General features: G+C 52.4%; 4 protein-coding genes across 4 annotated transcripts; 3 read left to right on the plus strand and 1 right to left on the minus strand.

Annotated features, from left to right (window-relative positions):
* Positions 1–1772: 1772 nt before the first annotated feature.
* Positions 1773–3907, plus strand: KRE6_1 (beta-glucan synthesis-associated protein; the record flags this gene model as incomplete). Its single annotated transcript, XM_056212914.1, has 4 exons — positions 1773–2413; positions 2462–2744; positions 2795–3317; positions 3363–3907. The coding sequence occupies 4 exons, from the start codon at positions 1773–1775 to the stop codon at positions 3905–3907; spliced, it is 1992 nt and encodes a 663-aa protein (XP_056073222.1).
* Positions 3908–6283: 2376 nt separating this feature from the next.
* Positions 6284–6720, plus strand: N0V89_004125 (uncharacterized protein; the record flags this gene model as incomplete). Its single annotated transcript, XM_056212915.1, has 2 exons — positions 6284–6290; positions 6341–6720. 2 exons carry the CDS (start codon positions 6284–6286, stop codon positions 6718–6720), a joined length of 387 nt encoding a protein of 128 aa, XP_056073223.1.
* A 3297-nt stretch (positions 6721–10017) lies between these two features.
* Positions 10018–11670, plus strand: N0V89_004126 (uncharacterized protein; the record flags this gene model as incomplete). The annotated part of the gene is made up of 2 exons (XM_056212916.1): positions 10018–10482; positions 11329–11670. 2 exons carry the CDS (start codon positions 10018–10020, stop codon positions 11668–11670), a joined length of 807 nt encoding a protein of 268 aa, XP_056073224.1.
* Positions 11671–13038: 1368 nt separating this feature from the next.
* Positions 13039–14248, minus strand: N0V89_004127 (uncharacterized protein; the record flags this gene model as incomplete). The annotated part of the gene is made up of 2 exons (XM_056212917.1): positions 13039–13902; positions 14003–14248. The coding sequence occupies 2 exons, from the start codon at positions 14246–14248 to the stop codon at positions 13039–13041; spliced, it is 1110 nt and encodes a 369-aa protein (XP_056073225.1).
* Between the last annotated feature and the right edge of the window lie 210 nt (positions 14249–14458).

Below are 14458 nucleotides of genomic sequence, written 5' to 3' on the forward strand. Positions count from 1 at the left end.
TTCCCGTTTGCATGCAGCCGCTCAACAATAGAGCCCTGCCACTCCCAAAGGACCGAAGCATGATGATGGAAATGACAAGATACAATGAGGCAAATCTCTTCAGCTTCACTGCCCATCTGGCATGGAGCCCTAAGCCCCGAATTTTGCGGCAGGCCGTGGTGCGTGCGTCAAGGGACATTGATGGATGCGCAGAGGACGAATCAGCGCTAGGGTGTCCCCATCGGTCATCTCGGGCGGTTTGGCGCTTGCGATGTTTCCTCCGAGACGCCCAGCTGCACACCAAACCGGTTTCCGCACGGGCGAGTGAGCTGCGGTCCCTGGAGGCGATGAGACAAACGGCGAGATTGACCTCAGCGTGTGTCGCAAGCGAGTCGAGGTGCAAGCGAACGAGGGCGATAAGACATGGCATCTGTCGCGAAGGATCCTTTTGCGCGAGCTAAAGCGATCTCCAGGATTGCTACCCGCCGGCACGAGCCTGACAGCTTTGAACGTTTCACACGAGGCCCGCGGATGCTGCTGCACGACAGCTGCGAAGACTGGGCTGGACTGGACCCGCGTGGTGAGCTGGTGCTGGATCGTCGAGCGTTCGGTTGCTCCACCATAGGGGGCGGCTATGCAGTCTATTGTATGTGGTGCAACGCGTAATATCGAGGCAGAAGTCGTGAGACAGCACGGGCTAGCTCCATCAACACGACCCGGCAGCTGGTCTCTGCGACATGTGCTCTTTGTCGCTATCTACAGCGACGGCGAGGCAAGGAGGAGCCAACGGTGCATGCACTCCCGGACGCTGTGTATCGCTGGTTATCGTGCCTGAGTAGCGAGTACGGAGGAGCCCGCGGGTGGCGTCGACGAGGCTGGCGGATGGCGGATGGCGCACCGCATCTGCATTCGGCGCCGCGCTCGGCGACGGGGTTATTGATCGAGAGACAGCCCGACAGCTACATGCCAGAGCTATGCCAGACGCCCATACACAGTATGCGCCCGTCTCTGGCCGTCTCTGGCTGTCGCTGGCTGCCCGCTGTTTCCCTCGCAGCGGCATTAACGGGACGCTGGAGGGCAGCTTTGGGGCCACGGATAATTTTAGCAAGCCACCAGTCGGTGGACCACCTGCGTAAGCCGCACCAGGGGCGGCAGCCATTGCTTGGTGTGATTGGGGCGTCTTCGGTGGAGCTTCCAGATCTCCCAGGAGGTTTTCAGAGATAGACTAGGGTCGCCCAGGGCACAGGGGCAGAGGAGCGCGCCAACTTTTCGAGCTCGCCGTCGCACTGTCCCGGTCTGCAATCGACGCCTCTGTATCCTGATCCTGCTCCTGCTTGCCACTGCTCCAACCCAGCAGCGCCCCGGTCATTGCTGCGTCGCATCCACTCGCTACCTGCGCCTGCTCCAACCCTCCCACACTCGCTTTCCTGCCTCCGCGTGCTTGCTTGCCTTCACCGCGTGGCCTGCCCCAGCCCGGATACCGCCCAATACGTCAGTGGCCTCCGGCCTCTCCTTTGTGCTGTCGAGAGCACCTCTGCGCACCGTAATCGCGCTCCTCCACCAGCAGCAATACGAAAGCAGCTTTTGAACCGCAGCCACCGTGCCTGTGTCGGTCACGTCAGGACATTCCACTGTCGCCCTGGCACCGGGTCACCCTCTCGCTCCTGGAATTCGCCGTCTGCGTGCCACGGCATAGCAAAATACAACACGAGCTACACCAACAGCCAATCTGCCGCCCTGGCTTCCTCTCAGTAGTCGCCTAACAGCATACTCACCCCATACATTCGCTCACCATGGCATCGCCGCTATCGCCGCGGGACAACCCGCACATCCGCCTCAACTCGGGCACCTCCGACATCCTCGACGAGTCACCAGCACAGCGACCGACCACCGCTCGCCAGAACTCTGCCCGCTCGTTAACGCAGTCCATCCGCCCTGGAACTGCCCCGTCTCCTGCAAGCCCCGGCCTGCGATCACCGTCAGTACCCTCGCTGTACAAGAACGATGCTGTGGCGGCTTCTGCGGAGCATCTCTTGCCGCCAAAGAAGTCAAGAACGCGCGCCTTCCGTGACGAATCACCTGCCCCGGCCGTGTCGCGGAGATCGAGTTGGGATTCTGATTCAGTGACCAGTCGCGACTCAAGATACGGCCCGTTTGCCTCGCCCTTCGACGATTCGAGAGCGCCGTCGCGGGCGGGAAGCGAAGAGGATCTGAACACGCAGACTGTGTCGGAGAAGTTCAACATAACCCCTTCCGCAGGGCTGCTATTGTTCCCCGAGGACGTAGAAAAGGACGACTGGCTGCACAACCCGGATCCGAACGAGAAGAACGAGCGAGATTGCGACGTGTTTACGAAGAGAGGTCTCGTGAACGTGGGCGCACTGGTGATCCTTACCGTAGGATTGCTTGTATTGTTCATCGGATATCCTATACTGTACGTATTACTAAGAGCTGCGCAGGGAGTGGGGCTGACATGTCATAGGACCTTCGTGCACAACATAACTGCGCCTAGCAAGACGCCTTGTTCGAATAACCCACTCTGTATTGCCGGAAAAGAACACGAACCGTTACTAAAGAACATTCGCACAGGTCTCATTGACCCTGATACTCCTGAAGAATACAAGACGAGGAAATCACACAACGGCAAAACTCAGAAGCTAGTATTCTCAGACGAGTTCAATGATGAAGGTCGTACCTTCTACGATGGTGACGATCCCTTTTTCCAAGCCGTCGACATCTGGTATGGCGCGACGCAGGATTTGGAGGTAGGTCATCAGCTAGACATGCTGGGGGTGATTTTTCTAACCACATCTAGTGGTACGAACCGGACGCAGTCTCTACCGGCAATGGCACGCTCAATCTCGAATTTACCGACTTCGCGAATCATGGTCTCAACTACCGCTCCGGCATGATTCAATCGTGGAACAAGCTCTGCTACAAGGGAGGTCACCTGGAAGCCAGTATCTCGCTGGCTGGCAGTGGCGAGATCTCTGGTTTCTGGCCTGGTTTCTGGACAATGGGTAATCTTGCGCGTCCTGGATACCTTGGTACGACCGAAGGTCTCTGGCCCTACAGTTACCATGACGAGTGTGACGTCGGTATTACGCCCAACCAGAGTTCATACGATGGTCTGAGCTACCTTCCCGGAATGCGACTACCCGCATGTACCTGCAGTGGGGAGGACCATCCCAACCCTGGCAAATCTCGAAGCGCTCCCGAAATCGATGCTCTGGAAGGTTCAGTCGTCTTCCTTGGCCCTGGTCAGACAAATCCTGTTGGTTCAGTATCTCAGTCTCTCCAGATCGCACCCTTCGACATCTGGTACCAGCCAGACTATGGTGAGTTCGTCCGCATGAAATCGACGCACTCGCTAACATTGTTAGACTTTGTCGAGGTCTATGACCAGCGCGTTACGGAAATGAATGCTTACAAAGGTGGTCCTTTCCAAGAAGCTTTCTCAGGTCTCTCGAACCTCAACAATGACTGGTACGACGGCAAAGCATACCAGAAATACGCGTTCGAGTACACAACCGGCGATGATGGTTTCATTACATGGTACGTTGGCGACTCGCCAACTTGGAGCTTGTACGCCAACTCCATCGGACCGAACGGCAACATTGGTGCGCGCAAGATCCCTGAGGAGCCCATGTCGGTTATTGCCAACTTGGGTATGTCCAACTCATTCGCCGCCATCAATCTCGAGGATCTACAGAAGTTCTTCCCTGCTACTATGCGTATCGACTACATTCGTATCTATCAGGATCCGGATGATGATAACCAGGTTCTCACCTGTGACCCTCCGGACTACCCTACTACGCAATACATCAGGAAGCACCCGGAGCCCTACGCCAATCCGAATCTAACGGACTGGAAGGGAACCAAGTACGACTGGCCCAAGAACTCGTTCATGAACGATTGCAAGAGCTGAAGAGCCCGCAATTGAACGAGACCGTGTTTTTGATCGGATTATACCTCACTAGCTGAACGCGCCCATGAACACGATCCTATTGGACTACCGCTGCAACACGTGATTCCCACGCTTTTACAACAGACCACTTGAATCGTTATGGCACCTCCAACCGCGCGTCAAAAATCGTACTTTGTTGCATTTGCACCGGGGCCTGGCGTCTACCTATGACCTGAGTAATCAATACCTGCACCTGCGCTTGGAACTGCTACCGGCTAACACTTCCATCCGCTTCGACTTTTCTTGACATTGAACCTCCTTTGCGAGACAAGCAAACCTGACTTATCTACCCTGGGATGGTTATATTGCTGGCGGCCTTATTGCAAGCTATTTACGGCGCCAATGTATATCACGGCCTTCTCGTATGCATCGCTGTATAAAATTGGATGGACACCTTTTTGGAACTGGAACTTTTCTTTTTGACTTCTTGGACGGTTTGGACTGGCGCTGACCGAATCCCACTTTAAGAATTATAATGTTTTTCTTACTCTCGCTGCGGTAATTGCACGTGCTCAAGCCGTGTGAAGCAAGCTTCGGCGAGCTTTTACTGTTATGCGCACACTTCACTGCATATGTTGGATAAAAGGCGTGTTTGAAATTTGGGGCGGCAATGGGTCTTTGGATGGTGGATGAGAAATGCGATCCATGCATGTGCTTGATGGCTTGTTGTTAATGTTATCAAGCGAGGAGTAAGAAGGAAACTGGGGAGTTGGAGTGGTGATGGGGAGGGAACGTGACGTCCAGAGACACAGGACGTAGAAGAATATCATGACATCTTGAAACTACCGTTCGACGAGCTGATTTAGTGAAGTGATGATTGCCTTCACTACTATGCGGTCCAATCATATAGGCTGAGGATGGTAGGTGGGTAGCTGTGTAACTGACCGACTAAGCTAAGGGGAGCCTTAACCAACACCTTGGCTCACAAGCATGCCGGCTGTGACCTCCGTCTATGCGTGGATGCGCTCTATGGGCTAGACGCATCCGAGAACCTGACACCTCACATCTCAAACTTCCCCAACTGGTAATCGAAGAAGCCATCGAAAACGTTGCCACCCACATTTGCATTTGCATCTCTCCCTCCTCATAATGCAGCCTTCTCAGTCCAAGATGTTCTGGGCCGACACCGTTCTGGCAGTCACTCTCGAAATTCCGAAACCGGCAATACTGGAAAGCATCGAAGACGGTGCTACCGAATTTTGCGCAGCCTGAGGTGTTGGATGGGTATTAGGTAAGCTGATTTTCCAGCAGAGAACGTCATTAGATGGAAGAATCGACTGCGCGGAGGCGGAGCATGGATGGCCTTGCCATAAAGGAGATCAAACTTCCCGAAGAGGTAGCTTTTTGAGAAGGTGTTGATTGCGGTGTACATACTGCGTCTCTGTGCCGTGATTGGAGCAAGATGCAAGCCCATCCTGTCCGTTCTTGGTCAGCCTGCGTCTCATCGGAGCAGGGATGCTGGCCAAACTTCCATCTTCGGAAGTTTTGAAGGGCGTTGATTATAGGTTGCAGGTAGAATGGGTCACGTGGTCTCACTCAAGCGAGATGTCAACCTTCCAGGAACAGCAATCTGGAACCCGTCGAAATCCCACGAATCAATGTCGGTCACCGACGTGAGTTTTTGATTGGATAACGTTGTTTTCTATGCTGGCTTGGCCATGGGACGAGATGTAGAGTAGACTGTTTTGATTCGGTGAGATTGGGGAGATGCCGTATGAGGTAAGTTAAGATTAGGTCGCTGGGAGCTCTTGGACCCTGTGGGACAAACGTCAAGTGCAGCTTACTAGCGTTCGGTGCGAAGTGCAAGATGCTCGTGATGATCACTGGGTCGACGCTAGACTCCCGAGGTCGTCAATGTGACGGCTTGGCAAGAGAAATTGATAGGTAAAGGCAGATCATGAAGTCACGGCTTGAAGAATGGGAATGGCGAAATGCTACGAAGTGTAGAGCAGCCAGGGAGTTTTAAGGTAGAGGCAGAGAGGACGGTACCAGCCAGGAACATTGATCATGAGCATCCGAAAGGACAGTCGAAACATATCTTGTAGGTTGCAGCCTTTACTTTATGCTTAACAATGGCTACATGACCTTCACTTGCCTTCACCTGCATCTATCTATGAGCAATTTAAGAAACCATGACGAAACTATCACTTCGTTCTCCCACCTCACGGGGGACCATCTGCACTCTGCTCTCAATACAAATATCTTTCCTGCCTGCTCTGCATATCATCACCACAATTTGGATCTAGTCAAGCCACCATGGCGCCAACCAAAGAAGGGTACAAGCCTACCGCCAACACTCTTGCAGCAGGCTCAAAAGCAGGTGGCATGTTTGCCAAAATGCCTCGTGAGCGGCTACAATACGGTAAGTCGTCGGAGCTACGAATGCAAGAACAGGAGAGGTGGCTGACACGAAGTTGCAGAAAAAAGACCTGCAAAAGTCGTACAACTGCAACTCTATATTCCTACAAGAGTTTGAGGAAGTGATGGAAAAGTTCGAAGCATTGGAGAAGCAGCTGTCGCTCAAGGGCAACCAGTTTCAGCAGCTTCAAGCAGATCATGAAGAGCTCCAGGGGGGATTCAAGACGGTTGAAGATGAGAGACACAACGTGCAAGAATTGTGCGACAAGCTTGCTGGCGACAACGAAGAACTGTTGGAGGATAATACTGTGCTCGGAGAGAAGAAGTGGCCCTTGAAGACGAGTGCGAGGATCTCAAAGCACGATGTGCCGAGGAGAAAATGGACAGAGAGCACATGGAAGACCAGCGAGCTTTGATTGCCCAACTTCGTCTTGGAAAGAAGGACGTGGACCTGAACCAACGTATTCTTTAAGACCACCTGTATACCCAGAATGCAAAGGTCGTGGAAATGCAGGGATGGTGCGATTACTCGCAGCAGCAGAACGACCAGATATTAGAACTGTTGTAGGAACGAACATCTTCGGACACACGGATGTCGGATTTGCAAGAGGACAGCAAGAAGCAGAAAAGTAAAATCGCAGAATTGCAAAGACAGCTTGCAGAACTGAAGACCACAATTCATGTAGGGAATGAATCTCAGAAGCAGTTGAAAGATTATCAAGGGTATCGGTTTGGCATGACAGCTCTCACGGGCATGCCTGGGGGTGCCGAAACGACAGCGAAGGGCTCAAGGAGTCAAGAATAGAACAATTTGAGATATCCGCTGCAACAGCCTCATTCTTTCGAGAATCAGTGATGGAGCGGATCAGCACACTGGAGCCTTGACTAGTTGGTTACAGACCTGCACCGCAAGGTAAGCTGGATGCTTGGAAACCGAGTCGTGCACTGAGTTCAAGAGAGGAAGAGGCTACTTCAACTGTTTGGATCGGATGTGGTATGGCTTCTTCTTCAGAGTACGTGAAGGCGTGGAGCCTTGGGTTAGCACATAGTTCAGCGATAGTGCTAAGATGAAATAGATACATGAGAAGCAGTGACCTTAGGTCCAATTTGCAGGCAACAAAACTTATTTAGTCAGTATAGAATTTCCCTTTTGAACGCTGGGTATCGTGCGATCTCGCTGTCGCTCCATGAGAAAAACTGACGCACGTGCTGCTGACTAACATAACTTCTCCAAGCAGCCTTGCCAATCATCTCCTTCGCTGTTGCATCAACAATCCATCTAATCAACATACAACAATGGCTGAACACCCGTCTTTCACGCTCGCTGGACTCCGTAAGTAAGCCGCTGCACAGGACTACCGGCATATTGATTGACAGCCGGCGCAGTCTCGGTTGGCGGAACAGCCGGCTACCTCCGCACACGCTCAACCCCGTCGCTCGTTGCAGGTCTCGTGCTCGGTGCATCATACGGTTATTCTGGTAGGACATTATCCAAGAGTACACTCTTGCACAGACCTTGTTGATGCTGTTCCAGGCTACCTAATCAAAGAGAACAAAAACTATGGCACGGAGCTTGCGCTTGGGAACAGCGTGGTTCTGCTCGGATCAGCAATTCCAAGGATCATCAAGACTGGAGGACGGGCACCTGTGCCAATAGCACTCGGTGCTACGGGTTTGCTTGCTACCTACTATTACCAGAAGAAGGTGCGAGAGTTCAGGTACGGTGTATGAGCACTGCCGAGAAGGTGTCCCTTGTAAGATAGTGTACGATCACTCTAGTACGCGTTTCGGCATTAGTATCGATTGTGCAGAGGCACAAGACCAAAGCGCATCTCCTCTATAACCTTCGGATTTTTCCGTCTCTCGATAACCCTGCTCCCTGCCATTATCCGATGCTCGCCGACCAACGTCGGGGTTGCCTCCGGGATGCACAGAACGCGCCAATGCCGTACGTCTCCTGTTTGTACCTGTCCCTCCAGCGCTTCACCATTGCGGGAAGAATTATTGCAGCTGCTTGTTGTTGACCACCAGCAATGTGCTTAGTGCCAAGTAGCTGCGTCCCGAAGTGGGGCCTCAAAAGGTTGAATTGCCTGTTCCCGCGATGCCGATCAACGAACTACGAATGCCGTCAGGGAGAGCCTACCCAGATCAACAACAAGAAGCCAGACGCGAACCAAGCAACAATGTTGGGAGCCGATGGGAAATGATCGGGTGTACCCTAGTGATCAGACACAACCGGTCGCACGAGCTGCGCGGATCCGCAACGATTCTTCTGATGGTGTTCACCATGGTCTCGAGTCATGATTGATATGGGGTCAATATAGAGTTTCGACCACAGCGTCGGCGCCTGTCTTGCTAGATGAGGGCGGCCCGCATTAATGCCTGAGCGTAACCTCGAAAAGGTCGGAGCAGACAGATCGTTGATATGCCGCTCTGCCCAATACGTGTGACGTGCAAGGCAGGCAACTCGACATGGAAGGGCATGGGCGATCTTCTACATCTTGACAACGTTAGCCTCGCCGACAACATGGTCAAGCTGCTCTATTCCATGCGATCATCAGTCATGCCTGCCCACTCAGATTCCGTCGGCAGGTCGGACATGTTCGAAAGAAAGCTACGATTCGTTCTCTAACAAAACCCGATGTCTTGGGCCTCGGCTCCCTTTCGATCAATGCTGCAGAGCAGCAGAGGTTTGAACAGGGCTTGCAAACTCTCTGCACTCTGCTCCTGCGTCTATTACATCCCTGCATGGCGAAAGGGGCTTGGAGAGCCAATCGCACCACACTGCCGAGTATCTCAGCCCTAAGATATAAGGGCACAAAGCAGTCATAGTCCACAACGCTCGAACGCTCCCATTCGAGACTATTTTCCGTTACCCCCCAAACTTGCAGTCACTCTTTACACACTCAGCAAAGCAACAATGGGTATCGGACATCGTGCCACCGAGCTCATTCAGGTGCGCATCTAAAACCTAGTCACCTCATGCTTGACTGACAGGCGGTATTAGATCGAGGGGTTCTTCCTCGCTACAGCATGGATAGCTGTAGCCTTACGACTCTATGTACGCACGTTCATCGTCAGAGCCTTTGGCTGGGATGATGGGTGGATGCTCATCGCTCAGCTCATGCACACCATGAATTCGACGTGTGCCATTGGCGGTGCAATCACTGGCACAGGCAGACTTACGAAAGACCTCACTCCCGGTAGCATGATGAAGGCTTTGAGGGTATGTCACGCATTCCTATACATCCGCTGGGGACGAGGTCGTACTAACGCTCATTGCTAGTTCTGGTGGGTTTGTTACTTCGCGTACTGCCTATGTATGATCGGTGCTAAAGTCTCCGTTGGCTTGTCACTGCTCCGTTATACGCCCATCACCCAAAAAGTGTTTCGCCGCATCACATACACCGTCGTATACACCAGCGTCGTAATGGGTCTCATCTACGGCCTCCTCGCAATGTTCCAGTGCAAGCCTGTTCCCTTCTTCTGGACCAGAGCGCTTGGGGATACAAATGGTAAATGCATCAGCATGGACATCATCATAGCTTTCACGTATGTGATGTCGGCTATCTTCGCAGTCTGCGACTTTAGCTTCGCCCTCCTTCCAGTTTTTCTCATCAAGGGGTTAAATATGAGTCGAAACCAGAAGTTCGCTCTCATTCCCATTTTGAGCATGGCATGCATGTGAGTACTGCCAAACTTCTATACCTCGAATGGCCACTGATACTGTCGACAGTGCAAGCTCAGCAGTCATCGTTCGCTTGGCCTACGTTCCAACCTTTAGGGATCCTGAATTCTTATATGCTACTGTACCTATTGCCATTTGGTCCGAAATCGAGATGAGTCTCGCTATCACCGCTGGCTCGCTTCCCACCCTGCGCCCACTGTACCGAGTCGCCGCCAAGAAGTTCAGCTGGAAGACCAGCTTCTTCAGCGCACGCAGATCTGGTCCTGCCTCCAGAGCAACTGTCAATATTGGGGGTTCCGGACTTAGACTTGGCTCTTCATTTAGTAGAAAGGAGTCAGACTATGCTTCTTGCGGGGAGTCTGAGCGCAAGATTGTCAACGCGGAGAGTGAGGAGTTTGTGCTTGAGGACCGGAGGCCTGTGACAGGGGGGAAATTCATGGATATCAATAAAGAGATTCATGTTCAGGTTGACTATGAGGATGGAAACAAGGTCTGATAACATCTTCGTGTGGGTCAGAAACGCTGACGAAACAATGATAATTACAGACCTTTTGATACATGACTTTCTTTACGTCCAAGTTGCTTCACATCTCCACATCCATTGAAACTTCCAATAATACGGCTTGAAGCTGCTCAACCAGTGAGGGGCCTACATGCACATGGTGTGTTGTTGTGTGACAGTTCCAACCAAGGTGTCAACTGCCCCACTGAGATAATTGAGACGTTTCTCCAACCTTGTATCTACAACATCAGCTCTGGTAAGGTCGTAACTCTTTGAGATTCGAAAAGTGCATAGAGGTAGAACGGAGCATCCCAGAGTTTCCTTCACGAGTAAGCATGCGGAGGCGTACCGTATGAAGCTATCGGTTGTGGCTGAGCATAAGAAGCGTAGATGAAGGACAAGTCATAATGAAGTGAAGGTGGATGGCTACATTCAGAGATAGACGGGTGAGGGCGGGCGGTTTCCGGGACGATGAATCATCCAGTCCGTTTGTGTTCCTTCCTCACCCACTCTCACTCTTCCTCGCTTTCGAGTTGGCGAGCGAACGGACTAGCTTAACTTTTGCAGCGCCTTCTTGACCTTCAGCCGCCACTCTGTTCCACTACCAGCACTTCTGAACTCGCTCTTCGCAAGCTAGCTACACGGGTTTGCACAAAACTATAGTGGCTAACACAACAATGGCTCGCACGAAACAAACGGCGCGCAAGGCTACAGGTGGCCACTCTGGAATCGTTAGGCCTTCTCCCCTCAACACAAATTCTCCTCGCGAGCGCCTCCGGGTTGCGGTGAGTAATGCTACTTCAGAGTGTAGCAAAAGCTGACATACAGGCCCAGAAACGATCATCAAAGACCGCACACAACAGAGAGCTCGAGGTACATGGGATATGCGAGCAGTTGTTGCACAAAGTGGAAACCCTTGAGCAAGCGTTGGAAGTCAAGGGTGAAGAATGCAAGAAGCTCGAAGTAACAGTGGTAGCTCATGAAAAGAGAATCGAGGAACTGGTCGGCAAGGTTAACCTGTTCGAAGGAGGTTCACTTCCCACACACGAGGAGCCGGAAATTGCCGCAACAGCAATTCGACGATACAACGAGCAGATCACGCAACTCCGAAAGGAGGTCGAGGGGCTCAACTGTGAGCTTGCAGAGGGGAAGAGAAACTCCAAAGCCAACAAATAGGCGCAAGAGCAGCTCGACAAGATTCAGAACCAGTAGTTCGATATGGTGGGGCTTATGGGCGTACAGGGTAGCACTGGAGCGATGGCAAGGGACACGGTGAAGGAGGAGGCTATGGATCTTGGTGGCTGAGTGCGCTGATCTGCTCGGGCATGCCGGATACGTAGAGACCGAGGTTTTGCGCACTTCGGCAGCTGTTTTGGTCAGGCATAGCGCTCAAGGCATTGCTACGATTCGGTGGTATTGAACGGTGATATAGACTACTTCATGTTCGTATCAACTCGACGGTCATGCTACTCCGGTTGTTCAACTCAACCGGCTCCAGAGACGGATGCTTACTATGTTGCACTGTCTAAATGTTGTGCTGGGGCCAGAATGACAACACAAATCTTGTTGCGAAGGCTCCTCCTGCCCTTCGACTGTTTCTCATAGTCGCTTCACACGGCTCCTGTCCCTCGTTTCAAGTCAGCACGAATACCACGATGTTAGAGGAAAGTGTCCTCCAGTTTCAGCAATGAACACGAGACTGGTCTCGAGCTCTCTCACTTACAAGCAACAGAAGTGTGTGCAAAGAGATCCGGCTTCACCACAGTTCGTCGTTCGGTTATCCCCGCGCAATCCGGCAAAGCTCTGTTCAGAACACCAGGCGTGTCTTCAGGATCCTGTGATCTCCCCAGTATCAGTCGTCCACTCTGCTCAACGCCACTCTTACACCAATTCCTCCCACATTTTTACTAAAGTAGCAACAGATCACAAGAGCACATACAAAGGAAGCTGCTCCCCAGTTTAGGAAGGATTAATTATATTTATAATGGTGGGTGGACAGGCGCAGACCTAAGCACACATGGGGACAATGAAGACTTCAAATCTTCCAGCTATGGCGGAATCCGCTCGCTGATCAGCTCCTGGTCGGGGAGACCTTCCCTAATTTTGGAAGAATTGGGCGGACGAAGTCTCGCGTCACAAACGAGCTGGCCCTTGGCGGACCTTATCCTCAAGCCATCGGGTCTGCTAGTACGGTAGCTGGCATCCTTGAGGAATGGGTCTGAGAAACGGGAGTGCATGGGTTTAATGATTCTGACGCAGCGAACCCGCACGACGTCGAGGCTTTCATCAGGTTCCTGGTTCGAGAGCCGAAGAATTGTGGTATATTTTGGGATCCGAAAGACGCTGAGGGCAGAACGACGAGAGTGAATTATCTGGCGGATGGTAAAGGCAGTCGACTTCGAAAGGACCATCCAGGGTCAAAGTTTAAGTGGAAGGTAGACACGTCGCACTACTTTTGACGGTCTGTTTTGCGACACTAGTCCTGAACTCGTGTTTTCAGATGACTGCGAAGCTGCTATTGGTAGTGTGACGCAATGACAATATCTACGCTTCTCGTTTCTTAATCTGTGCCATTGTCGCTTTTCCTGCCCTGCTCTCATTTGAGCGCCCGATTTCATATGAGATCCACTCCCCAACCCCTGATAACTTCTCGATATCGACACCGGTCTTCAAGCCCAAACTGTGAAAGCAATGGATCAAGTCTTCGCTAGCAACGTTGCCCGTTGCACCAGGACTGAATGGACAGCCACCAAGACCAGCGACAGCGGAGTCAAATGTTCGAATGCCATGCTCGAGCGAAACGAGAGTGTTGACTAAAGCTTGCCCGTACGTATCGTGGAAATGCAGAGCCAGATCGTTCTTCTCGATCCCGGCTGCACTGAGCGTCTTGAGGAGCTCCGCCGTTTTGGGTGCAGTGCCCATGCCCGTAGTGTCGGCTACGGAGATCTCGTCTGCACCCATCTCCAAGAGGCTCACAGCAAGTTCGGCAACTTGGTGCGGGTCGACGTTTGGTCCCTCATACGGGCAGCCAAGAGCGACTGAGATGTACGCCCTTACATTGAGACCGACTTCCTTCGCTCGCGCCATTATCGGCTCGAATCTCTGCAGAGACTCTGCTATCGAACAGTTTGTGTTCTTTTGCGTGAACGTCTCGGTTGCCGCTGTGAATATGGAGAGCTCATGGACGTTCGCTCCTGCTGCGCCCCCGTCTGTGCCGGCTGTTGCTTCGCTGTCTGGAGATGGTGGAGGTGTGGGATATCCATTTTGTCCTACAGCCTTAGCTTCCCAGACCGATAAGAAATTGTCCAAGCCTTTGACGTTCGGGAGGAGCCATTGGTAGGTGATTGGGTGGGGAGCAGTCGGCGGAGATGCGAGGACATGTTCGAGGATCTGGGACGAGTTGGCCATCTGGTTAGACATGTGTCAGCTTATTCACACCTACCTTTCTGGCAGATAAGAGGATGCGCTATGTAGGGGGGATTGCGCAATGGAATCGAAGAGTACTGACCTGCGGTGTCCATTTCGGCGATACGAACGATCCTGCCTCAATCGTCTTCAAGCCAGTCTGTGCCAATCTATTTACAAGCTCAATCTTGGTAGCAACTGGTATGCTCTGCTTCTCGTTCTGTAGCCCGTCGCGCGGGCCGACCTCTACGATGCGGACGAAGTCGGATGACGCCGTCGCATACGTTCGTCTCAGGGGGTATCGTGCAGCCAGACGCGCAGTGTGTAGGCAAGTGAATTTCGAAATCATTGTCAAATGTTCAAAGGAGTTGCAAGGAACTGGTACGATGTGACGAAGGTGGTGTGAGCTTGCGCGGTTAGTTGCGGGGATTTTGCGGGGAGGCGTCGCCTCGGCTCGAAGCCTCGGACCGCTTGCTGTCCTTTGCTTGCTTTGCACACTGGGCGTCCTCAATACATTGTCATCTGCCTCACAGTCTTGTAGTATTCAATCCGATTTCTG

This window comes from Didymosphaeria variabile (assembly GCF_027946475.1).
Source record: "Didymosphaeria variabile strain IMI 356815 chromosome Unknown scaffold_3, whole genome shotgun sequence".
Taxonomy (NCBI): Eukaryota; Fungi; Ascomycota; class Dothideomycetes; order Pleosporales; family Didymosphaeriaceae; genus Didymosphaeria; species Didymosphaeria variabile.